We start from the raw sequence: 26,872 nt of genomic DNA on the forward strand, positions 1-26,872 counted from the left end.
GGTTTTAAATATACATTTACATACGAATTGTAACATATTCATTTTTATGACGTACAATTAAATCTAAACAAACGAAATTTGCCTGGTGGACTAAAATGTTCATAGAAGGGGCGCTTAGGACCCTGCCTGATAGAATTACACATAATTGTCAGGTGTCAGTTCGAACGAACATGAAGGCCCTATTTTCATATTAATTTTCAGTTTAGGATTTTAATCTGGAGAATTCCCTGAATATGTTAGTGCAAGCGTAAATTTTTTTTTTAATTTCTCTCAGGCAGGGAGAAAAAAGCCCACCATCACACACTCCTCGGATTGTGTCATGGCGGCGCAGATGGCGGTAAATTCGGGTACGAACCACATTTTCTTATTGTATAATTTTACTCATTTATTGTTAGCTTAAATTAACTAATCGTATCTCGCAAATGTATGTAAATTCAAAGCTCCAGCCCCTCGTGTTTCAATAGTGTTTATCACATGGAGAGCCCCATGTTAATACTGGAGCTGCTTGGCTAAAGCTGCCAGTTTACCAAGACAAGTGTTCTTATTCGGAAACAAAAGTGGAACAAACAAACAAAAACAACTGTATACTGTATTTTTTAAAGCTCAGAATCATGCACCCCACGTTAGAGATGAGTTAAATGTTTTAAATGACCTACGTCATGTCAACGTAGCAGTGTCAGTGTGACTCTTGGATTGATCAGTGGTGTGTTTCCTGTGTTGTTGTTAAGCTTGTTTATAGAATAATATCGTGTAATATAAACTTTGCCAAGTTTAGCATCGTATTTTCTGAGAACAATGATTAAAAAACACAGGACTAAATTGGCTTATGAAATATACTATATTTATAATACCACCACCTTATAAATAAAATAAAATGAATGCTAAAGACTATAACACCTTTTGGAGCAAATAACATTTGTGTTTATATGTTGCCAAAGTCTTGCAGATGTTTGTTATATTGCAGGGTTGACACTTTTTACTCTTTTCATTGTACAAATACACAACGCGTTGGAGAAATGCATTTCTTCTCATCAACATCAATTAAGGGTTTTTTAAATTCAAACTGCTTTTTATAATTGTATTTAGTTTGATTATGTTTTATTCTTGTGTGATCCGTTGTGAGATTCATTTTTCTGTCTTCACATAGGAGCCAGTCTGTGGAGGCCACTGAAGGAGCTATGGGAGACCGTAGAGGGGGCTGTGTTAAGAAGACAACCAGAGAGCTTTCATCTGCTCGACCTGCAGTTGAAAAAACACAAACCACACTTTCTGTCCCTCTTTAAGAATCCGGTAAGCTGATGTAAAGGCAGTCTCTGCTGGGCTACTTTATTACATGTAAAAATGTTGATGCACCTTCAATATTCTCTCGTCAATTTCAGCCAAAAAGTGCAGAGCAGAGAGAGAAGGTGCGCAAAGCCAGCACAGAAGGCATCGCCATTCAAGGTCAGCAGGGATCACGACTGCTTCAAGAGCAACTTCTTTCAGAGGCCTTCATCCTCAGTGACTTGTTTGATATTGGAGAGCTGGCAGCTCTGGAGCTGTTGCTAGCAGGTAAGACAACATTATGCAAACATCATATTTGACTGTACATCACAGCATTTAAATGATCGTGGTAAACCACTAATCCTTATTTAAAGTTTTTGTTTTAATTGAATAGTGGTTCTCAAACTTTCTTTCTCCAAGCACCACCTCAGTAAAAACATGGCTCTGCAAGTATGACTATAATGACCAACATTAAAATACATTTGCGTATTAGGCCCAAGTATTCTTTAGAAACAAGGCATACGTTTTATTTAACAATTATTTGTAATATATTTTGCCACTCTAACACTACACACAGTTTGAACAGTAACACCTTGTTTGAATGTAGTAAAATAAAACACTGAAATAATGAATAAAAATAAAAATATTGCAAATATAATATTTAATTGAGTGATTCTGTGATAGCTGCCTGTACCACAGTTTGAAAATCGAGGGGATAATGTATAAATATATGTATTTTTTTGTCAAAGGCGAACAGCAGCAGTCCCACTTTCCAGGTTTGACACGCGGGCTGGTGGCAGTGCTCCTCTATTGGGATGGCAAGCTTTGTGTGGCCAACTCTCTGCGCACACTTATCCAGTCACGTCATGGCAAGACTTTCACCCTGGACTTAAGGTAAATGCTGGATTTAATCCTGTGTTTTTTCACCAATTGGGCACATACATCTTAGCTATTATATTGCAGTGATTGACAATTAAAGGCCTACTGAAATGAATTTTTTTTATTTAAACGGGGATAGCAGATCTATTCTATGTGTCATACTTGATCATTTCGCGATATTGCCATATTTTTGCTGAAAGGATTTAGTATAGAACAACGACGATAAAGATTGCAACTTTTGGTATCTGATAAAAAAAAGGCTTGCACCTACCGGAAGTAGCGTGACGTAGTCAGTTGAACATATACGCAAAGTTCCCTATTGTTTACAATGATGGCCGCATGAAGTGAGAGAGATTCGGACCGAGAAAGCGACAATTTCCCCATTAATTTGAGCGAGGATGAAAGATTTGTGGATGAGTAAAGTGCAAGTGAAGGACTAGTGGGGAGTTGAAGCTATTCAGATAGGGAAGATGCTGTGAGAGCCGGGGGTGACCTGATATTCAGCTGGGAATGACTACAACAGTAAATAAACACAAGACATATATATACTCTATTAGCCACAACACAACCAGGCTTATATTTAATATGCCACAAATTAATCCTGCATAAAAACACCTGCGTGTTTGTTATGCTAGCTCCTAGCTCCTCTGCTAGCTCCTAGCTCCATAGAACACGCCAATACAATTCAAACACCTGATCAACACACACAATCACTCAGCCCAAAAGACCGTTTACCTAACCCAAGGTTCATAAAGCTTATATATTTTTAAAAAGTTACGTACGTGACGCGCACATACGGTCAAGTTATCGAATGTTTAGCAGCCAAGGCTGCATACTCACGGTACCTGATATTCAGCTGGGAATGACTACAACAGTAAATAAACACAAGACATATATATACTCTATTAGCCACAACACAACCAGGCTTATATTTAATATGCCACAAATTAATCCTGCATAATAACACCTGCGTGTTTGTTATGCTAGCTCCTAGCTCCTCTGCTAGCTCCTAGCTCCATAGAACACGCCAATACAATTCAAACACCCGATCAACACACACAATCACTCAGCCCAAAAGACCGTTCACCTAACCCAAGGTTCATAAAGCTTATATATTTTTAAAAAGTTACGTACGTGACGCGCACTTACGGTACGGTACGTGTTATGCTAGCTCCTAGCTCCTCTGCTAGCTCCTAGCTCCATAGAACACGCCAATACAATTCAAACACATGATCAACACACACAATCACTCAGCCCAAAAGACCGTTCACCTAACCCAAGGTTCATAAAGCTTATATATTTTAAAAAAGTTACGTACATACGCAAAAAAAAGCCAAAGCTGCATACTCACAGTAGCACGTCTGCGTCTTTGTCATCCAAATCAAAGTAATCCTGGTAAGAGTCTGTGTTGTCCCAGTTCTCTACAGGCGTCTGTGTATCCAAATCAAAAGTCCTCCTGGTTAGAGTCTCTGTTATCCGAGTTCTTCCATCTTGACTGCATCTTTCGGGAATGTAAACAAAGAAGCGCCGGCTGTGTACTGTTGTGGCTGACTACGTTCGAAAAATACGTCCATTTCGCACCGACAACTTTCTTCTTTGCTTGCTTGGCTTCCTTCTCCATAATGCAATGAACATGATTGAAACAGATTCACGAACACAGATGTCCAGAATACTGTGGAATTATGAAATGAAAACAGAGCTTTTTCGTACCGGCTTCAATGTGGAAGGCATACCCGTGTTCGTCGGGCTACGTCACGCGCATACGTCATCCTCAGAGGCGTTTCGAACCGGAAGTTTAGCGGCAAATTTAAAATGTCACTTTATAAGTTAACCCGGCCGTATTGGCATGTGTTATAATGTTAAGATTTCATCATTGATATATAAACTATCAGACTGCGTGGTCGGTAGTAGTGGGTTTCAGTAGGCCTTTAAGTTAATCTGCATTAGTTGTAAACATTTGCTGTTTCCCCCCCGTCACTCAGTGGAGAGCTTGTTTCTTTGACGACAAACTTCACTGATGAACTAATGAGCCAGGGGTTGACGAAACGCATCTTGACATTGGTGAACGAGATAAATCTGACACGAGAGTTTGAACGGCTGCAAAAGGAACGCGGCTTAGGAAATGAAAAGCACAGGAAGCAGGTAGAGCAAATGTGTTGTGTTTGAATGACTGTGATGCCAGTAGCCTTATGGTTATAACCTATGTCAAACAGTATGCTAACTTTCACTGTTGTCCCCAGGTTTCTGACCTCATCAAAGAATGTCGTCAGGCCCTTGTGGACAGCCTGTTTGCATGGACCTGTCAATCACCTCTGACTAAAGACGATACGCTGACTCTAATTGGCCATTTGGAGACTGTGACGGCTCAAGCTAATGGCTCACTGGACAGTGTGAATCTGGCTCTGGTCATGGCACTTTTGTACTGTTTGGATGTTAGTTTCATCGAGCAGGGGACAGAAGATAGGGACGGTGAGAACATATACTAACATTATACACACATTTCGGAATTTCAAAGATACTTCCGTCAGTGATAAAAGGGAAGATTACCCATCAGACATTACCAACTCATCTACAGTATGACTTGATCTCATATTTCCCATGACATTGTGTTTTTTAAATGTTATTTTAGACCTTCTTCAGACGCTTCCGCTGCTAACGGAGAGACAGTACGTGTCTGCAGTGCACAGTCGTTTGATGGACAGTCAGCCATGGAAGCTTCCAGGTCTGCAGGCCGTGTGTCGTCTGGCCTGGTCGCTCTCCCTAAGGGTCCTGTCCCAGCTGCCACAGGGTGCAGGTTAGACTCATCTAAGATTATTAATTTCACTCTGCCTAAATTTGGAAAGTAACGCACATTTCTAAAGTTCTGTATTTTTTCTGTGAAGCCTTGGTGGAGTTCACTGAGGCAGACGAAGCTCTGGCAGACCAGGCTGTCCTGGGAGACGTTTTCCTCTTCTTTAAAGAGGGCATGCTCGATTGTGAGGGATTTTTCCAGGAAGAATTTTACATTCGCCGCCTTCACTCACTTATCACAGATTTTCTGGCTCTAATGCCAATGAAGGTAGGCTATGGCACAATCTCCACAGCTACGTTGTGAAAGATTAAAGACCAGTTCTGTGTACTTTTGCCTACATGTTTGCATTCATTTACATTTTTCTTTTTCTTTTAGGTGAAGCAGCTCCGCAACCGTGCGGATGAGGATGCCCGCTTAGTGCACATGTCCCTACAAATGGAGAATGAGCCACCATCGTCATTGCGCAAGGACTTGGACCACCTCATGATGCTTGTATGTTTTGTATGCACGCACGCAGCGCAGTACATATATTTACAGTAACTGTCATAACATAAGGAGCAACTTATACTGATACTTATTTGTTACATGGGACAATGCAAGTAATGAACTTATAAAATGTAAATTTGCCAGATATAGCCAAAGGCTAATTTCCATCTGTAGTCCACCTATTATGATTTACATTTAAATTTAAAGAGATCATATTATGACTTATTTTGTACATTTAAAACACTTCTTTGTGGTCTACATAACATGTAGTGGTGGTTATTTGGTAAAAGTTTTGCACAGATTGTTTTACAGTTTTCGGTTTTATGATGCACCATTTTTTTGGGTGGTCTTATTTACGCGGCTCCGCTTCAACGCTCTTTGTCATTCCATGTTGTAGTTTTTATCGCTCCCATTTGGAGTCTACTGACGAATTCGAACTATACGCTAATTTGTATTAGAAATGGCAACAGCGGAGGATGCATGAGCATGTACAAGCCAGTCTGCCTCACAACAAGAGGATAACGAAAAAGAAGGAGCTTATTGTCTATTGACTACAATGGTAGACTCGCGCAAAGCACTTTGGGTAAATCCATACCTAGGCCTGGGCCGATATTCAATAAGTCAATTAACCGACGATAATAAAAATTAAAGTCGATAAATCGCCATAATGCATGCTTCAAGAGCATTTACGCTTTTCGTCGCTTTTAGCGGCTACGCGCGTTTGTACCATAGCGGAAAGAAAACAAGGGGGTGAATTATCTTGTCCTCATTGTCTTTGACAGTTTGTGCAGTGATGCGGGGCCGCTGGCCGGCTAGCATCAGTGCAATTAGTTAGCAGGTAGCAGCTAACATAGACAAAATAAACACAAAACCAACCGTAAAGCCAGTTTGCCAAATGTGCGCGAATACAACGCCCACTTGAAAAACAACCACTTGACAGTCTAAACTCACTTCTCATTTGATGAAGAAGCCAGGTGACAGGTCAGTGTAAAACAGTGCAAAATACCAGTAGTGTGCGCTCACAGACATACTTCGCCAAAGACATGCTGCCATTTAATACTGTTGTAAAACTAGCATTTTTTTAAAGTGCTGTCATGTTGTCATATCATTTTGGTGTTCCTCACTCGGAATCTGCCAAACTTAATTTTGTTTTGCATATGACTGTTAATACTTCTGTTTAAACTGTAGTGTTTATATTGTTACTTTGCACTTTTGTTTAAGAAGGTCCTAACTTGATTATCAGTTAAGTAATGTACAACTCCACCTCTGCCTACACGTTTAATATTGAAGTGCAACTTTGTTTGTCAATACTTTATTTAGCTATTTTATTTGTTTGTGTATACAGTCAACCTACAACTAAACTATTTAGTACACTTCATGTACTATAAGTCATTAGAATCTAAAAGTCTAATAGTTTGTATTAATCTGCGCCTCACTTTCAACATGTGATTAGAAGTGGTTTCCTTTGTTTCTTTTTGTTTTTACAGATCGCAGTGTTTTACGATAAGGATCCATTTGGCTTAGAGTTGGGTCTGGAATTCTGGTGTCCCACAGAGTCTCTACAGCACACTTCACTACAAGGATCTTACCTGGGAATGGCAATGCAGAGGCCACCACATAAACAGGTACGAGCAGTTTTCTTCAGAATGCCAGCATACAATGCTGTAACCATCCAATTTAACTGTTTCTATCTACTTTCACTCTTGCTTTGTGTTGATGCAGGTTGTTCTGTCCAAGTTTGTGCGTCAAATGGGAGACCTTCTGCCCTCCACGCTCTATATCTCTTATCTCCGAATGCTAAAAGGCCTTGCCAATGGTCCTCAGTGTGCCCACTACTGTTTCAGCCTGCTTAAAACAAATGGCGCTACACACAGTAAGATAAATAATTTACACTATATATAAATTGACAGGTGTACTTCAAGACTGTTGCTAGTTTAGTGCACATCAGAACAATGGCAACCATCTAAATCCATGTGCAGGTGATAATCTCCAAGGAGTATCGGGCAGTCCTGTGTCATGGGAGCATTTTTTCCACTCTCTGATGCTGTACCATGAGAATTTACGTAGAGACCTACCAAACCCAGATGCAGCGCAATATCGCCACCCGCCTCTGCGGGGTATCACTCAAAGAGAACTGGAAGGACTTACCTCATTTTTGCAATTACTCACTACAATCATTACATGGGTATGTTTTCAAGGGTGTTTTGTTTTTCCAGTATCAACAACATGGACATCCTGTCCTAAGTTTGCCTGAGAATGCTTTGAATATATATCTTTTTTCATTTCTATATGTTTTTCAGAGTGAAAATGCTCGCCTGGCATTGTGTGAGCATCCCCAGTGGACCCCTGTTGTGGTGATGTTGGGCTTACTGCAGTGTAGCGTTCCGCCCGTTCTTAAAGCTGAGCTGCTTCACTGCCTGGCTGCCTTTGGGAAATCACCTGAAATCGCAGCTTCACTGTGGCAGTCGCTGGAGTACACACAGGTTTGTGTTTAAAAATTGGTATTCTGGACATTTTCTGAAATAAGTACTTTGTGAGTCTTTATTAAAAAAGGACTAAACTAGACATGTGCTCCAAAAGCGGGGTTAAATTGATGTTATGTATACAAATACTCTATTGTTTGTAATATCAGACAGATCTGCTTAAGTTTTAATTTTTCTTCCACAGATCCTTCAGACGGTGCGTGCTCCAGGACAAAAACAGGCAGCAGGAATTGAGGTGAGTTCAAAAAGTCCACAAAATATAAGGTGAAAAAAAGAGGGAAACATTAAAGAACACAAAGGACATTAAAAGAGCACAGAACTGACAAAAATAAAACGCAAAGAAAAAACAAAAATGAGCAATAAATATTACATATTGCGCACATACAGTTGCACCTGGCTTACACAAACAATAGAACAAAAATACCATCTTAACACCTACATACAATGCAGGCCACTGCAGTGCTCCACGCTTTTGTCTGGGGTGGGGACAACATGGCCAGAGACAGGAACAGACCTAACATAGCGACCAAGAGAGCTGACTCTGTCCTAGGCTGCCCACGAGCCTCTGGCCAAAGTTCGGTCTGCGTGGATGAGCCAGCTAGGACTCTGCGAAGCTCGCCCATCTCGCTGTGTAGAGGTGCGAACATCCCAGTGACAACCGATTGCAAACACCCTACCAACCTCTGCCGACGTGCAATGCCAGCTACGCAGCCCCGTCTCTCCCAAGGCATAGCCAAAAGTCCTCAAAAAAGCAGCGCAGAAGTCACAAAAGTGCCACCTCTCATTGCGCAGTCCCGAAAGGGAAAAACAAGAGGGAAATATTAAAGGACACGCAAAAGCACAGCCAGCTGCCACTACAGCAGCGCCATATTGAAAAATTAGACTAACTTTTCTTAAATAGTAACAAGAGGCAATTTTGCTAGTGTTAATTTGTCCACGCTCTAAAAGACTAGCCTGCTAAAGACAAATACAGCATTAGCGGCATGCAGCACAAACATCATATGTAGCCAAGGTGAAAAAGAGGTCTTCCTCTGTCATGAGACTTGGCCGATTTGATTTGCACGATATTATTGGCTTTAGAAAGTGGGATGTGAACTAGGGTTGTCCCGATACCAATATTTTGGTACCAGTACCAAAATGTATTTTGATATTTTGCTACCACCTACTCAGTGGCCTAGTGGTTAGAGTGTCCGCCCTGAGATCGGTAGGTTGTGAGTTCAAACCCCGGGCCGAGTCATACCAAAGACTATAAAAATGGGACCCATTACCTCCCTGCTTGGCACTCAGCATCAAGGGTTGGAATTGGGGGTTAAATCACCAGAAATGATTCCCGGGCGCAGCAACGCTGCTGCCCACTGCTCCCCTCACCTCCCAGGGGGTGAACAAGGGGATGGGTCAAATGCAGAGGACAAATTTCACCACACCTAGTGTGTGTGTGACAATCATTGGTACTTTAACTTAACTATACTTTTCAAAATAAAGGGGACCACAACAAAACTTCGTTATTGAATTTATTTTAACAGAAAATCTTATTTTACATTAAACATATGTTGCTTATTGCAATTAAAGAATAATTTGGTCATTAAATAAGATAGTGAACATACTAAACAACTTATTTTAGCTGGTGTCCATTAGCGGGTTTTGGGATTACCGCCATGGCAGGCACCGACCACCTTACGGCCACATCTCCGATCGGCTGACTTGACAATAGAGGCATGGAACATGGTCCACTCGGACTCAATGTCCAGCGCCTCCCTCGTAACATGTTCAAAATTCTTCCGGAGATGGGAATTGAAACTCTCTCTAACAGGAGACTCTGCCAGACGCAAACCGCGCGCACAGCCACTCATGCACGAACGTGTGGTTTGCGTTTGTTAACGTGCCTTCTATTGTCGACAAATATAATTGTCGCCGACAAATTTTGTTGTTGACAATGTCGATTAGTTGTTGCAGCCCTGGTGTAAATATGTAACAGTAAGATACTGTACATGCTGCCTGTTTTCTGAAACATGTTCTTCAGTTCATCTTTCATGTTCAACCCGACACAAAATACATATTTAAATACAACAAACCTAATGTATGCACATCTCACTTATTGGCAATGTAATATTTAAACATGACAAAATAATGATTTTATTTACATAGTGATATATATCTATATTGACTGATTGTGATTTGATTATTTTCATATGGCCCAGCTCTATTGTCTAATTGTATAATTTTCTTCCTGGTTGTTTCCTCTCAGGTGGAGCTAAATGAGATCGAGTCCAGCTGTGAGGAGTACCCTCTGACCCGAGGCTTCTGTCATCTGATCAGCACGCTGGTGGAAAGCAGCCTTCCCCTTAATTTGGGTGCAGGGCTGCGTGTGCCAGGCTTTCAGCCATACCTTGACTTCTTGCGTGATTCTGTTTTTCTGGCTTTTCCCACCAGAGCATACCGACGTCCTGCTGAGAAGGTGAAGTGGTTTTCTGTTTTTAATGTCTCTAATACGTCTGTGGTCTCATTTTTTGTGTCTGACTTTTTTCAGTGGGAAGTAGCTGATGCTACCCTCGAAGTGTTCCACAAGCTGCTGCGGGACTATGAGCCGCAGCCATCAGACTTTGTTCAGGAGATGGTGGAGCTGCAGGGCGAGCAGGTCCCAGCCCACAAGCCACCAGGCCACAGCATCATGTTTCACCTCCTTAACGACTCGCCCATGTTGGCGCTCTGCCTCAGTGTACTGGAGGAGGGTGCACGACAGCTGGACACCTACGCCCTCTTCCACGGTGAGAATACATGCAAGCTGCCATCAATAAAACTTAAAAAGCTTGTAACTGTTTTGATAATGATGTAATCTGTGTTTTAGGTAAGAAGCACCTGGAGTCTGCTGTGCTGCACTGCCTCTGCCTGTTGGACCTGGCCCTGCAGAAGGAGGTGATGTTCATGGACCTCCTGAGAGAGAGCCAGGCCTCATTGCTGGTTTCCCCATTGGAGCAGCTCTTGCAGGGTGTCAGTCCTCAAACCCGCAGAGCAGATCACATCGTCAATGTGGCCAGGTAATCACTCTTTTAACCACAGGATTGTTCTGTACCAGTGTAATTATTAACGCTATTGTGTTTACTATCAGGTATTTATACCACAACGACTCCAACCCTGAGGCAGCCTTCCAGAGTGCCAAGATCTTGCGTCGCATCGCCAACTACCCAAACATTCAAGTTCGGCTTGTCGGGGATTTCACGCATGACCAGGTACTCCTTATTCTTTTTTATACAAAGCACAATGAGCAGAAATTAAATTGTACTAAATCACATAATCATCTGATTTATACATATTACATGAAATAAAAAATGTTTTTAAGCCTAAAAAATATTTTTAACAGCGCACCTATATTTGTCACAATATTAGCTACACTCTCATGGGATGCAATTTATTATCTTAATCTTAAAGTATTTCTGAGAATATTTGAAACACTTCTTACAACACTTTACGACAACGTAGTAAAACACAAATTACTACATAAATACCTCTCTGACAGTTTGTTTCCTCTTGGTTCCTTAGACTGTTAGTGAGAAGCTGATGGCAGGTTTTGTAGAATGCCTGGAAAATGATGAAGCAGAAGAAGAAGCGGAAACAGAAAATGGTAAGTGATCAGCTCATTGTTTTGTTGTGTTGGGTATTTTCTTTAAAAAATATGTATATGTTTTCAGAATATTGCTCTACTAGAAGATGAGCAACTTGTACTGACTTTCTCAATCACTACAAATTCTGTCAACTTCTAGACTCAGATTCACAAAAGAAGATGGCACGAATAAGACATGAAACCCAGATTCATATCCTAAACCTGCTCATAACCTCTCTGGAGCTGAAGACCCCCAATCTTGCGCTGTATCTACTGGGTTACGAAGTCAAGAAGCCTGTCTCTACCACCAACCTGCAGGACCAAGGTTAGTATGTTGATACTGATTTGCAGTAGTTTCATTTGTGATCTTTAGAGGATCAATCAACATTTATTTATATAGCCCTTTTGGCAACAATGTGTGTTCTTTCTTTGGAAGGTAAAGTTTATATGTTACAGGTGTATTAGGATGCCCTCGGAGCTGCCTGCACGCCATCCTGAGTCTCCTGCAGAGAGGCACTGAGAAGCGATCTGGACCTGTGCTCACTCAGAATGCACCACACCTGGCTGAGCTTTGCTACCAGGTCTGCTTGCTCTCCTTACACATGACACTTTGATATTTAACACTTTACAGTGGCGTAACTATTGTACACTTTGCTTAAGGACATTTCTTCTGTTGCTTCCTCAGGTGATCTACCAACTGTGTGCCTCCTCTGAAACATCTGGACCCACCATGCGCTATTTGAGGACCAGCCAGGACTTCCTGTTCTCTCATTTGCAGCATTTACCTTTCATCTTGCTTGGTAAGTATACACAGTGCTTTGGTTTCAGATCATATGATGATGACTGGCCTTGAAAATACACTGAACAACCATGGATGCAACCATCTGAACAAACTGAAGCAAACAAATGGTCATGTTGATAAATTGTACAAACATTCCTTGAATGAAAATACACAACACCCCTTTTGGATGTCTTGGGACATAATCCGCGCAGGCATCTACTGTGTTTTCATCTGAGGAATTTTGGAACATGGCGAGAGAAAAAAAGGCCAAAAATATGCTGCAGTTATTTACCACATTTTATCTGTTTTTACACATAAAGAAGCAATTACCTCTTGACAAAGTGTCGTTCTACTGGAATTGTATTTTTTTAACCTGACCTGCCCAACCATGTGGTCAAATTATATAGTTGATAGATGCCCATATCTGCTGTACAGACTTACTTTAGAAATTTACAGATGTACAAAGGGGAGATGTGGGATAATTCTCCTGTTGCATTATTTGTGTTTAACTTTATTTTATATTAAATTGAGGGAAAATCACATTGGGGGAACAAATGCTGAACCCCAACTGTATAGTGCTTGATAATCGTACTGATCAGGGTATGACCTATTTCTTCTGATGTCTCCAGGGGACCAGATTGCTGCGCTGTCCCAGATGTCTTGGCTCATGAAAACAGCTGCCATTGAGCTGCGGGTGACATCACTGAACCGCCAGCGTTCACACACGCAACGCCTCATCAACCTGCTGCTTGATGACCAGCCACACTTACAGCATGCAGGTATGGGTGTGTACGAGGGCTGAATGATCATGGCAAAAATAATCATCACGACTATTTTGATTGATATTGTAATCACGACTAATTACATGATTATTCATTATTTTGAACACATTTGTATTTATTGTATGACTAAAATTTACTTCAAACATAGTTGAAAAAACCCCAGGTATAAATTGGTAACAAATAAACCACAGCAAGTAAAATGATAATACCAATAACAATACATTTAAATAACAATACCAATATAAAAATCAATAAAGTTCAGTTTTTCTGTTTTAATTGTTTTTCAATCATTTTTTTTACCACCATAGAGTGTGTGCTTTTTGTGCAGAGTAAAATTTAATTAAATATTTAATTAATGAAAAAATCCTTAGATTTATTGGTGCAATAAATCTTTGGACAATTTTGACCAGTGTTTAGGTCAAAACATACTAATATTGTAAATGTATCAATAAGTGCTTTTAGCACATTATGCTTGTGCAAGGTACTTTTTTGAAACCTTTATTTTGTAAGCGCAGTCAGACTGGATTTAGTGTGCTGTGCTGTTGTTCAAAAGCTTGATGAGTAAACACTTGAGGCTGTTAAAAAAAAAAAAAAAAAAAAAAAAAAGAGAGAGAGAGCGCCTCTCAAGTTGCGACTGGTGTTTGTACATAGATCTTTTATCAATGATGCCTTTCACAACAACACAAGCAGATGAGATGTGTTGTGGATGTATGCATTGTTCTTGTTAGCTTTAAACTTAGTAGTTTAGTCGCTTTTTCAAGTGGCCATCTCAACATTGTTTAGTTCAGGATAAGTCAGTTGAGTGTGTCGGGGATAAATGAGCGGTACCGACCACATTTTTTTCCCAAACAAATGTTTTTTCTCCTCACAATGACAACATTTCACTATCATTTATGTCAATTTCCCTGATATTATTTTGTTTGTTGAGTTTAGTGATTTTTGAATATGCATACTCGCACTGTGTCAAATAAAAATGCAAGTTGCGCAGCCCATTAATCGTTTTTTCCCCATTATTGTATTTTCATAACCATAAGAAGCCATTATCAAAATGAAAATTCGATTAATTGTCCAGTCCTAGTGTGTACCCATCAGATTTAGTTTATGTCCACAAATATGTGATCCTAAAATGCTTTCAGACTTCTGTACAGTAAATATAAGGTCACCAACTACTAGTTTGTCTGCGGTAATTATTATTGACTTTGCTTAATTGCGTTTTGATTTAATTTTGTTATTATTTTAGCTGAAGGAGAATGTGGCATGGAGGAAGAGACCAGATCAGTCAGTGGTTTCTTACATTTTGACTCCGTTTCTAAAGGTAAGTTTGACATGGTTCACAATCCAGTTCAAAAGTTGCTGCGTGATTTTTGTGTAAACCCTGTCATTGGGACGTTTTTGCTTAATGACAACAATGGTTGACATTTCTTGCCTTGGTGTTCTTGTTTGGTGTTATCAGTACGCAGGAAGTTGCTGAGTGTGTTGGACGCCATCGACTTCAGTCAAGATGTACCTGAGCTGCTGCAGCTAGACTTTTTTGAGCGCACTCAGATAGAGCAAGTGATCTCCAACTGTGAACACATCAACGAGCAAGGGCACACTGTGTGCAATGTTAAGGTGACTTTCTTGATCGGAGCTTTCTGTATCATTTTGATGTTTGACTGAGTATCAGTCGTCATATTGTATTTGTCCCTCACAGTTGCTCCACAGAGTGCTGGTTGCTGAGGTGAATGCACTGCAAGGGATGGCAGCCATTGGACAAAGACCCCTCTTAATGGAGGTACGTGAACTTGAGTAAACTGGAACTATTTTGCATGCTTTTAGTCTTGTCTGTATCATGCAGTGGAACAAACATATTATACCTATTTTTAAAAAAAAATTGTTTTAGGAGGTGAACTCCATCCTGCAGCAAGTGGTTGAGCGTAACCGTGTTCGTCGGAGTCTGAGTGCAAAGAGACACGCGCTTCAGTCCTGGAGGAGCCTGGTGGAGACACTGCTGACCGCCTGCCCTGCTGATGTTATAGCAGTGGAAGACAGACAGCTCATCATCAGAGACCTGCTGCTGGATCTGCATGACAAGGTAAGTTAGTGACAACGATGCATTCAATGACTTAGATTTCCGCCGTTAATGGATGTTGTCACACGCTGCTTAGGTTTTATCTGAGGATGCAGCAGGAGAACTGATGCCTATTGTCGCTGGGGCCGTCTTCACCCTGACCGCTCACCTCAGCCAATCAGTTCTGTCTGAGCATCAGCAAGGGGCGGGATTAGAATCTACATCTGGTTTTGCTTCTATAGCAAACTCTGCCCTTCATCTTATCCTTCGCAAGCTGCTGGACTTCATTCTTTCTACTGGTTAGTATCATACTTCACCGCATTCAAACTGTTCTTACATTTTTCATATGGAGATTTTACCAACATTGTTGCTTCTGAAGGAGGAGGATACCAGCGTCTGCGTGCTCACCTCTACGGCTCTTTGCTGTACTATCTTCAAATTGCTCAGAAACCTGAGGAACCAAACACTTTGCAGACAGGTACAACACAGTAATTTTGCATATGTAATATTTTGAAGGGGAACTGCAGTTTTTGGGGAATTTTGCCTATCGTTCACAATCTTTTTGAGAGATAAGAAGACAGATGCGTGTTTTTGTAAATGCATTCTAACTCGTAAATAAAACTCTGCTTTGTGGGAGGTCCTCTATTCTGCCCATAAAGCCCTATATAAAAAACCATCCAAAAACTGCCAACAATACTCCATTTACATTTCGTGACCTGAATATTAACCAAGTATTATTAATATTGTTATTTTAAGCGCCAACACAGACAAGCTATTTTTAGCGGCAGTGCTAACTAGCTTGTAAAGCTATATTGACATCGGCTGGTGAGCTGCTTTCTCGCCTCAGAACTAGTGAAAGTTTATTCTAGATCATAAATAATGCCTCTCACCTTTGATAGAAGGATGAGGGCATAATCTGACAAGTTAGTCAACTATGACATCCAATTTAGACCCGGAAATGGCAAAGAAGACTCGTGAAGATGCTTGGTTCAACCCTTTTATTTCTTCACAAGGATTATTAGTCATTCTTCATCTAAATGGGAATCTAACACCATCCTATCAGTTGGCATCCCCGTGACAGCAGACATTGTACAGTAAGTGATGTTTTATTATGTTTGTTGGCTCTCATGAAGTCTGCAGTGAGTAGTAATCAGTGATGTTATCAAAGGAAAAAGCGAACCTTGTGATGCGTTTGTGAAATTAAAGCGCTGCATAATATGTAAATATTACATGTTATTATAAATGTGCCTGTTACTACATTACGTACTTACAACGTGAACTTTAATGGAAGTGTTTTTTTAAACTCTTTATAGGCAGAGCGACTCCCATTGGCTCCATTGTTAGCAGACCTTTGCTCACCTTTATTTACTAGTTAGAATGCATAAAAAAGAAAAATATATGTGTTCTTGTCTTACATAAGGACTGTGAATGTTTGGCAAAATTTAAAAAAGTGCAGTTCCCCTACATGGATGCTATTTAATGTTGTCCCATAAATATTGTCTTCTTTATTCTAGCAGGAAAGGCAATGTGGGAGCGTCTTACAGCCCCTGAAGATGGCTTTTCCAAACTGCAGAGAGAGAACCTCACCATCATCGAGAGCTATGGCAAGGCACTGATGGAAGTGGTATGCAGGGATGCATGTGACGGCCATGAAATAAGTAGGGTATGTGTCCAATCTCAAATGTTGTCAATCCAGTACATGTATTGGACCTTCAACAATTACCTTGCTTGAGAGTCATAACTCTCAAATGTGCACAGTGCCATCTTATCTAATGGTAGTAATGTCTGACAGATGCTCGCTCTGGCAGTACTGGACCGAATCCTGTCTATTGACCGCCAGAACCAGTGGCTGGTGTACTTTTGCAACAGTGGGTACCTTCGCTCACTAGTAGAGAGCCTGCGGCAGGACGACACAGCCCTGCAGTGCCTGCTCACACCTCAGCCTCCCCTCCTCAAGCCACTCTATATCTACGAGAGCAAAATGGTGTGGAGGGATTCTGATTCTTTTTATTCATTGAAAGCCTCATTGAGCGCATCGTTAAACATGTGTTTTCAGGCCCTGCTGACCCGTGTGGCCAAGACAAACCAGGGGGCCGTAGAGCTGCTGCGCAGTGGACTGGTAGCACAGCTGATTGAGTGTCAGGTGTTTGACATGGTACCTGATAGTGATTCTCACAGGTAAGTATTGGTGCGTCATGAAAAACCTGTCTCCAATTTTGACTGACTGTAATGTGCGTGTTTACAGGGTTATGAGGGACCCGTCGGGTTTCATCCCCAGCCCTATGGATCGTTATAGGCAGATTCTTCTTCCCACACTGAGGCTCTTCCAGGTGATCCTGACCTCAACCACTATGAATCACCAGCAGGGGGCAGCACAGGTAAGCACACGGTAGATCACTGCTTTCAGTCCGGTTCTGGACCCATCAAAAAAAGGGGAAAATCAGCGAATATTTGAGACGCCCATAAACAAGTTTATTTTCGACACCTCGTCCCTTCTGCCAAGCCTTCTGCCAAGCAACACAATCCACGTTTAAGTACTAAATATGTCTTACACTGATTTATTGTATTAAATATGAAGACACCCACCAATAATAAATGATAATGATCGATAACAGATGACTTTATTCAACTCAGGCAGCGTCAGACAAAGGTTTCGCTTTCGCTTTGCCTCATGCAGCTACGGTACATTCAAGACTGCCAAACAAAGAAAGACATCTAAACACTTAGTAAAATAACAATATTAGTGAACCATGAAGACATATACATGTACAAATTGTGGGCTGGTACATATATACTGTACATTTGACTTGTATTATCATCACATATTTTTATATGATTACTGACTTAGGGTAAATGCTGAATGTGTAGGGGTCCACTGTATACAGGAGCATGTCTAGTCTTGTTTGTGTTTGTTACATTAGAGCCATTTCCAATAAGAACATTGGTATTTTAAAAAAAATGCAGGTAAATTGGAATAAAAAATAGCATAAAAACGTGTTCATTCGCTGTCATGTGCATTTTGACCAATCCAGAAGCCTGAAAAAGCAACCACAGCTAACTTAGTCACGCATTGTATTGCCTCTGCTCATCAGTTTAGTGATATATTATTATATTGGATGTACAATGACATTATGTCTGAAATCTGATCACACTTACATGGAGCCCAGGAAACATAAAAGTTTGTTTAATCACTTGTGTGTGATATAAGGCACACACACATGCGTGCGTTTTCTGCTGCACATAACCATCAATTGTAAGTCAGTGACGTCATTACTTGCGTTCTGTTGTTAAATGAGGTTTAAAAACATCAAATAAAGTTACACATTTTTTAACAGAAACTGAAAAGCTCAGATTTACTTGTTCACACACAAACACTGTAGCTTTAGTTTTTGTTTAAATATCCACTCTGGCCAGTGTTTTCCAACAGCCTGAGAAAAGCCAAAATGCATGGAAAACTGACTAACTTCCAATGGTAAAAAATAAGTCCTGAATTCAGACGGTGATTCGGATCAGCCTAAATATTGTAATCACTTGTTCTTTATCCCATTTCTGGCATTTCCTGAAAGGTTGATGAAAATCCGCCCATATTTCTTTTAGAACCATCTTATGCAGAATGAAGTGAACACTTTTGTTTGTCATCCACTGTCTTTGTCTCTGTGGGTGGGGGCGGATGGCCAGCATACACACAAACATAAGGTACCCTCCACCCCAGCAGACAATGGCGTGGAACACCGCAGAGGCCACCATAATGTATATGTTTCTTTTACTTTTTATTCATACTGTATGTAGAAGTGGGTGGTTGCATCAGCTCTGCTATTTTAATGTCTTTAATGTCCTTTGTGTTCTTAGATGTTTGATGTTTCCCTCTTACGTGTGCTATGGCTATGAGTTGTTTTTTCCCTTGGCCTCAGTCTGGACCCCCTCTCCAGGGGCCCAGGCTTAGACCGTTTCTCACCTTTTTTGTAAGGGCCGCCGGAAGTTGGCAGACCCGTCAGCGATCCTGTTCTATCTCCCTGTAATGTTTGTCTGATCTTGAATGGGATTGTGCTGATAATTGTAATTTCCCCTCAGGGATTATTAATGAAGTGATTCTGATTCTGTAATAGAAAGGTTTCAGCTCTAATCAGTTGTTCCTAATAACATTTTGGACATTTCCGGAAAGTTACATAAAGTCGACCTATAAGTAGGTAGCTAACTAACTACCGTATTTTTCGGACTATAAATCGCAGTTTTTTTCATAGTTTGGCCGGGGGTGCGATTTATACTCATGAGCGACTTATGTGTGAAATTATTAACACATTACCGTAAAATATCAAATAATATTTAGCTCATTCACGTAAGAGACTAGACATATAAGATTTCATGGGATTTAGCGATTAGGAGTGACAGATTGTTTGGTAAACGTATAGCGTGTTCTATATATTATAGTTATTTGAATGACTCTTACCATAATATGTTACGTTAACATACCAGGCACGTTCTCAGTTGGTTATTTATGCGTCATATAACGTACACTTATTCAGCCTGTTTTTCACTATTCTTTATTTATTTTAAATTGCCTTTCAAATGTCTATTCTTGGTGTTGGGTTTTATCAAATAAATTTCCCCCAAAAATGCGACTTATATGTTTTTTTTCTTCTTTATTATGCATTTTCGGCCGGTGCGATTTATACTCCGGAGCGACTTATACTCCGAAAAATATGGTAACTCCGTAACAGGCAGACAAACCAATGGCAATGATTACGTAACATTAGGGTGGAGGTAAATATGCATTTGAGTGGACCCGGCTGAAGATTATGTCGAGGCAGTGCTTTGTTGAACATTTCCTTGACTGTCATACGATTGTGAAAACAGAATATTAAAATAATCCGAGTAAAAAAATGTGTGTTTGCAGATCCTCCAGTGGCTGATGGTCCATGCGGACACCATCCAGGCACTGTTGCGCTGTCCAGAGCTCAGCATCGGAGCTTTACAGGAACTTTCTCTGCTTTCTGGTATCATTAGTAAGACGGCTCTTCCAGGTAGAAAGACACCCTTAAGAAACAAATGATAAGAGAGGTCAAATGTTTTGATGACGTTTCTCTACGTTTGTATCAGGTGCCCTGGAGATGGGCGGCGAGGTCAACGGTGCAGCTCTGATGGAGTTTCAAGGCCACATCAGCAGATTCCAGGTTGGTGAGATTGATGTTAATCTGAACATCTTTACTTCCTTACTAATTTCAACTTGGTTATATAATGTTACTTTTTATGGTTTTAAGCGTCTCTGCCTGTTGCTGCTCGGCCGCCTAGCAGGCAGTGAGTATGAGAGGTTGATGAAACAGACGGAGATGACCTCAGCCGCTGATTCGGCAGAACGACGAGAGGAGATGGAGGTGGCCAAGCAACAAGTAGGAGTAGATTTTAAGCCTTGTTGTGTGTAGCTTGTGTCCATAGTCATGTTGCACTGACAGTGTTTGCTGGGACTTCAGGTGTGTGCCAACATTATGGAGTACTGCCAAATCCTGCTGCTGCAGAGCTCTGCTCAGGCCCAGTTCAGTATCTGCCTCTTCGGCCCCATTGGCAGCGAGCCAGACAGCAGGGACGGAGGTCGCACAGGTCAGGAACTCCTTAGAATGAATGCCGAAAGTACAAATGCAAATTTCTGTTAAACTTGGAAGATGTTTATTATTATTTATTTTTATAAAACATTTTTATATTGTGTTTCATTTTTTTATTTTATTTTTCTCTTCAACTTGTGTACTTAGCAGCAACTCAAAAAAAAATCTGTCCTCAGATCTCACCTCCACCTTGCCCAACATGGCGTATTCACGAACTCCCAGTCTGGGCCTGGTCGTCTACCTGCTGAAGAACAGCAGCGCCGACTTCTTCCGCTTCCACCAGAGTCACAGGCAGAGTCTCAGCAAGCTGCAAAGTCTAGACCAGCTGCCACCGGAGGAGCTCAAGGAGGTAAAGATGGACCTCATACGTGTTTTTAAGGGTGTCCTGATCCGATACAGATATCAGTCCCACATCAGCAAGTATCAAATAAGTATAGTTACATATTACTTTCAGGTACACAGTCACCAACGCATCATTCCACTTACAGCATTTTTCGGAGTATAAGTCGCTCCGGAGTATAAGTCGCACCGGCCGAAAATGCATAATAAAGAAGGAAAAAAACATATATAAGTCGCATTGGAGTATAAGTCGCATTTTTGGAGGAAATTTATTTGATAGAACCCAACACCAAGAATAGACATTTGAAAGGCAATTTAAAATAAATAAAGAATAGTGAACAACAGGCTGAATAAGTGTACGTTATATGACGCATAAATAACCAACTGAGAACGTGCCTGGTATGTTAACGTAACATATTATGGTAAGAGTCATTCAAATAACTATAACATATAGAACATGCTATACGTTTACCAAACAATCTGTCACTCCTAATCGCTAAATCCCATGAAATCTTATACGTCTAGTCTCTTACGTGAATGAGCTAAATAATATGATTTGATATTTTACGGTAATGTGTTAATAATTTCACACATAAGTCGCTCCTGAGTATAAACTATGAAAAAAACTGCGACTTATAGTCCAAAAAATACGGTATTTCATGAGTTTAATGTAATTAATTATTTTGGGCCCTAGGTGTCGCCAAAACACAAATTAACACTCAAAAGTATACATCTGTCATATGGTTAGTGTATTTTATACATTCCAATGTTGTCTTGAGTAATTTCACTTGACAACCTTTTCTAAAATAATAAAAATATGTACTTTTATGCTGTAAAGTTAGTTTTTTTCATACTTACTATTTTTCTGTTACTCATAACAGTTGATTAAAAATTGTATTACCATTCCACACTACTAAAAAAAGGATATACTCTGATTCCTACTGATATCGTGTCAAATTAATATTGTTACTGGTCTACACTCAAGGCTCCAATACCAGTATCGAAAGTGAAAAAGTTGTATCGGGACACCCCGGCACGTTACATTTCTATGTTCATGCTGTCTAAGATGCCGTCTAAGCAGTGGTCTCTGTAGTTGTGCCAAGGTCTGGTGTCAGGAGCAGGAGGGGTGGAGAAAATCTCCTCAGTCCAAAGGAGCATGTTGGCCAAGAGAAGATTGATCCAACTCATCAACAACAGAGCCAAATTGCTCGCACTGTGCTCATGTATCCTTTTATATTCATATGAATATACTTTAGTACGTACAGTACAGGCCAAAAGTTTGGACACACCTTCTCATTCAATGTGTTTTCTTTACTTTCATGACTTTTTACATTGTAGATTGTCACTGAAGGCATCAAAACTATGAATGAACACATGTGGAGTTATGTACTTAACAAAAAAAGGTGAAATAACTGAAAGCATGTTTTATATTCTAGTTTCTTCAAAATAGCCACCCTTTGCTCTGATTACTGCTTTGCACACTCGTGGCATTCTCTCGATGAGCTTCAAGAGGTAGTCACCTGAATTTGGTTTTCATTTCACAGGTGTGCTTGAAGGTCATCGAGAGATTACGAGAAGCTGCTAACTGTATCTCCATACACAGTGTGGAGCCGCTCCTCTGAGTAATCCTCAAAATCCTCCTTTGCGCCAAATAAACACAGTTTAAGTTTTATTGTCACTGGAAGACTGGAGCACGAGGCTATACATGTTACACACTAGGGCTGCAACTAACGATGAATTTGATCATTGATTAATCTGTAGATTATTACTTAATCGATTAATAATCGGATAAAAGAGACAATCTACATTTCTATCCTATCCAGTATTTTATTGAAAAAAAACAGCATACTGGCCCCATACTTATTTTTATTATTGTTTCTCAGCTGTTTGTAAATGTTGCAGTTTATAAATATAAAGGTTTAGTAAAAAAAAAAAATATATATATTTTTTTCTAAAAACAAAACAAAACAGCGCATAGCATAGATCCAACGAATCGATGACTAAATTAATCGGCAACTATTTTAATAATCGATTTTAATCGATTTAATCGATTAGTTGTTGCAGCCCTATTACACACTGATGAAGAGCAAGCGTTAGCAGGCATGCTAACAGCTAAACTAGCTTGAAACATCAGAATAAATGAGTTTTTACTAAAGTCTAAGAAGTGTAGGGGTTCAATCCCCACCTTCTACCATCCTACTCACGTCCGTTGTGTCCTTGGGCAAGACACTTCACCCTTGCTCCTGATGGCTGCTGGTTAGCGCCTTGCATGGCAGCTCCCGCCATCAGTGTGTGAATGTGTGTGAATGGGTGAATGTGGAAATACTGTCAAAGCACTTTGAGTACCTTGAAGGTAGAAAAGCGCTATACAAGTATAACCCATTTATCATTTATCATTTAGATGGAACTACATTACAATAGAAAATAAGCTTCTTTTTTTTTTTGTGCTCTGATTACCGCTTTGCCCGTTCTTGGCATTCTCTCGATGAGCTTCAAGCACACCTGTGAAGTGAAAACCATTTCAGGTGACTACCTTTTGAAGCTCATCAAGAGAATGCCAAGAGTGTGCAAAGCAGCAATCAGAGCAAAGGGTGGCTATTTTGAAGAAACTAACACAGGTTTTCAGTTATTTCACCTTTTTTGTTAAGTACATAACTCCACATGTAATCATTAGTAGTTGTGATGCTTCAGTGACATTCTACAATGTAAATAGTCATACTTTTGACCTGTACTGTACACTGAGCAATATTGTCAGAGCTCATAATATAACTCAATAATTCATTTCTTTTATTATTGACCAATACGGACTGAAAATTACCCTAAACCTAAATGTCTAACCTAAGTGTCTAAATGTGTGAATCCTTGACCTCCTGCCCTCATTAGACATCATCGAGACGTGTCTGTTTGTGTTGTGGCGCCACCTGGAGTACTACCTGCTGCACTGCACCCCCACCGACCCAAGGGACTCCCCGCTGCCCGGAGCCAGTTTATATCGATCCCGCCTTGCAGACGGTGAGGGATTAATTTAAACTTTCCCCCCCCACATAACTGTGTGTGCTAGTATCTCCTGAACCGCCGCACTCACAAGAATGTAAACGTGTTAAAACCTTCTGTGTCGCCTGTTCTGTTGTCCCTCCCACAATACCCCACATGGTGGTGTCCTTATTCAACACCATAATATCACATTTTTCTTCCAGACTCTCTAAGTGGCCTTCAAGGAAGAGCTGGCAGAAGTTCCAACTCGCGTGTCACTAAGCAAGATTTAGAAGTGGTGAGGAACGGAACCGCATCGACGTGATACACGTCTTGTCCACATCACTCACGGTTCCTCTTTGTGTGCGTTTGAGCAGCTGAAGAGCGACATGGCCGCCGGTTTTGGAGAAGCTCTGCAGAAGAAGCTCTTGGAGGTGGAAGGCTTGTACAGCCAAGTGCACTCTCGCTACACCTTCATCCAGGCTCTGGTGCGCAGGATCCGAGGCCTCCTGAGACAACCCAAAAGCTGAGACTGACAAGACTATGGCCCGACTGAACATTATCACAATGAAGCATTTTTTACAGGAAAATTATGGCAAACTTAACCGGTAAACATATTTCTTATGAGACAATAACATCACGATAATTAGATTCCCAAAGAAGAGGGAATGACACAATAACATTTATTTAGTTTACTTCCTCTTTATCTTGTGCAAATAAATGTTTTCTATACTGTTTGTGGCACACTTTGATCACTCTGAACTCTCAGGGGACAAAGAGCTGACTTTGTTGGCCTTTCAAAAAAATGTTTAATGTATTTTTGCGCATAATTACTATATGCCACATGATTTGTTTTCATGTTCATTCTTTAAATGTCAATGTCCAATTCTTTCCCAGTAGTATGGTAAATGGCCGGTATTAGACTGGCCTAAAGAACATTAAAAAAAACATTTTGGATTCATTATTTTTGCGCAAGTCTCTAAATCAACTTTTGCCTTAAACAATAATACCAAAAATGCAGTTTTTTTGTTTTTGTTTTACCATTCAAAGGGCCTTTTTATCAAATGTCACAGTTATCAATTAGTATACATTTGCATAATGAGTTAATTGACTAATTTAAACATTTGACAGTTAAAAAAAGCAAATATATTTGATATTTTTAAGGACTGATGTTTATTTCAAAAATTTTAACAAAAAAGAATCCAAAACGTTTTAACACTTTTCAAAAACTTAAGGACTTTTACGTCCTGTTTGGCTTTGGAAATAATTAAAGGGGGTGTTTCATTTACGTTGAGTTTTTCTAATTAAGGAGAGAGAAGATTTGAGCAAAAGTGTAGAGATTTTAATAGATTGCACTAACAAGCTGCACTAGTAGGACATCAATAAATGGCCAAACTTCACTAATATGACATCAATAAATGGCTACACTTCACTAATATAACAAATAAATAGCACACTAATATGACATATATAAATGGCTACACTTCACTAATATAACAAACAAATAGTACACTAATATGACATGAATAAATGGCTACACTTCACTAATATAACAAATAAATAGTACACTAATATGACATAAATAAATGGCTACACTTCACTAATATAACAAATAATTAGGACACTAATATGACATCAATAAATGGCTACACTTCACTAATAAAACAAATAAATAGTACACTAATATGACATATATAAATGGCTACACTTCACTAATAAAACAAATAGTACACTAATATCCATCCATTTTCTACCGCTTGTCCCTTTCTACATGACATCAATAAATGACCACTTCACTTTTATAACAAATAAATAGTACACTAATATGACATATATAAATGGCTACACTTCACTAATACAACAAATAAATAGTACACTAATATCCATCCATTTTCTACCGCTTGTCCCTTTCCATATGACCAGTGTTGGGTTAGTTACTGAAAACCAGTAACTAGTTACAATTACTAGTTACTTTACTTCAAAAGTAACTCAGTTACTAACTCAGTTACTTACACCAAAAAGTAATGTGTTACTGTGAAAAGTAACTATTTAGTTACTTCTTTTCCCCCCCTTTTTTTAAAGGCTCCCATTAATGCCCTTTTAGCCTTCATTTCAGTACTGTTATTGCACTGGAGAATAATACAATCTGTTGATCAACTTGACATGCATTTACATCACTGAACTCAGAAAGCAATGTGGTCTACATACAACACACAAACAATGTGGTCTACATACAACACACAAACAATGTGGTCTACATACAACACTCAAACAATGTGATCTACATACAACACTCAAACAATGTGGTCTACATACAACACACAAACAATGTGGTCTACATACAACACACAAACAATGTGGTCTACATACAACACACAAACAATGTGGTCTACATACAACACACAAACTGTGGTCTACATACAACACACAAACAATGTGGTCTACATACAACACACAAACAATGTGGTCTACATACAACACACAAACAATGTGGTCTACATACAACACACAAACAATGTGGTCTACATACAACACACAAACAATGTGGTCGACATACAACACACAAACAATGTGGTCTACATACAACACATAAAACAATGTGGTCTACATACAACACACAAACAATGTGGTCTACATACAACACATAAAACAATGTGGTCTACATACAACACACAAACAATGAGGTCTACATACAACACATAAAACAATGTGGTCTACATACAACACACAAACAATGTGGTCTACATACAACACACAAACAATGTGGTCTACATACAACACACAAACAATGTGCTCTACATACAACACACAAATAATGTGGTCTACATACAACACATAAAACAATGTGGT

General features: G+C 39.9%; 1 protein-coding gene across 2 annotated transcripts; it reads left to right on the forward strand.

Annotated features, from left to right (window-relative positions):
* Window positions 1-146: 146 nt before the first annotated feature.
* Window positions 147-24,993, forward strand: nup205 (nucleoporin 205). Of its 2 annotated transcripts, none has more exons than XM_062035894.1 (42): window positions 147-347; window positions 1,148-1,290; window positions 1,380-1,551; window positions 2,013-2,157; window positions 4,125-4,284; window positions 4,383-4,611; window positions 4,772-4,936; window positions 5,025-5,200; window positions 5,309-5,425; window positions 6,907-7,044; window positions 7,142-7,292; window positions 7,399-7,604; window positions 7,720-7,902; window positions 8,087-8,137; window positions 10,148-10,357; window positions 10,430-10,667; window positions 10,748-10,937; window positions 11,009-11,129; window positions 11,440-11,521; window positions 11,661-11,825; window positions 11,957-12,081; window positions 12,186-12,300; window positions 12,911-13,060; window positions 14,304-14,378; window positions 14,517-14,674; window positions 14,757-14,837; window positions 14,946-15,137; window positions 15,211-15,412; window positions 15,493-15,591; window positions 16,628-16,776; window positions 16,906-17,097; window positions 17,170-17,291; window positions 17,359-17,491; window positions 20,008-20,134; window positions 20,211-20,284; window positions 20,372-20,500; window positions 20,582-20,708; window positions 20,887-21,059; window positions 22,143-22,272; window positions 23,933-24,061; window positions 24,247-24,320; window positions 24,400-24,993. In XM_062035894.1, exons 1-42 carry the CDS (start codon window positions 320-322, stop codon window positions 24,550-24,552), a joined length of 5,979 nt encoding a protein of 1,992 aa, XP_061891878.1. In that variant the 5' UTR covers window positions 147-319; the 3' UTR covers window positions 24,553-24,993. The 2 variants fall into 2 exon arrangements, with proteins under 2 accessions (XP_061891878.1, XP_061891880.1); XM_062035896.1 differs by having other exon boundaries at window positions 16,631-16,776.
* Window positions 24,994-26,872: the final 1,879 nt, after the last annotated feature.

Source organism: Entelurus aequoreus, linkage group LG24 (genome assembly GCF_033978785.1).
Source record: "Entelurus aequoreus isolate RoL-2023_Sb linkage group LG24, RoL_Eaeq_v1.1, whole genome shotgun sequence".
NCBI lineage: Eukaryota > Metazoa > Chordata > Actinopteri > Syngnathiformes > Syngnathidae > Entelurus > Entelurus aequoreus.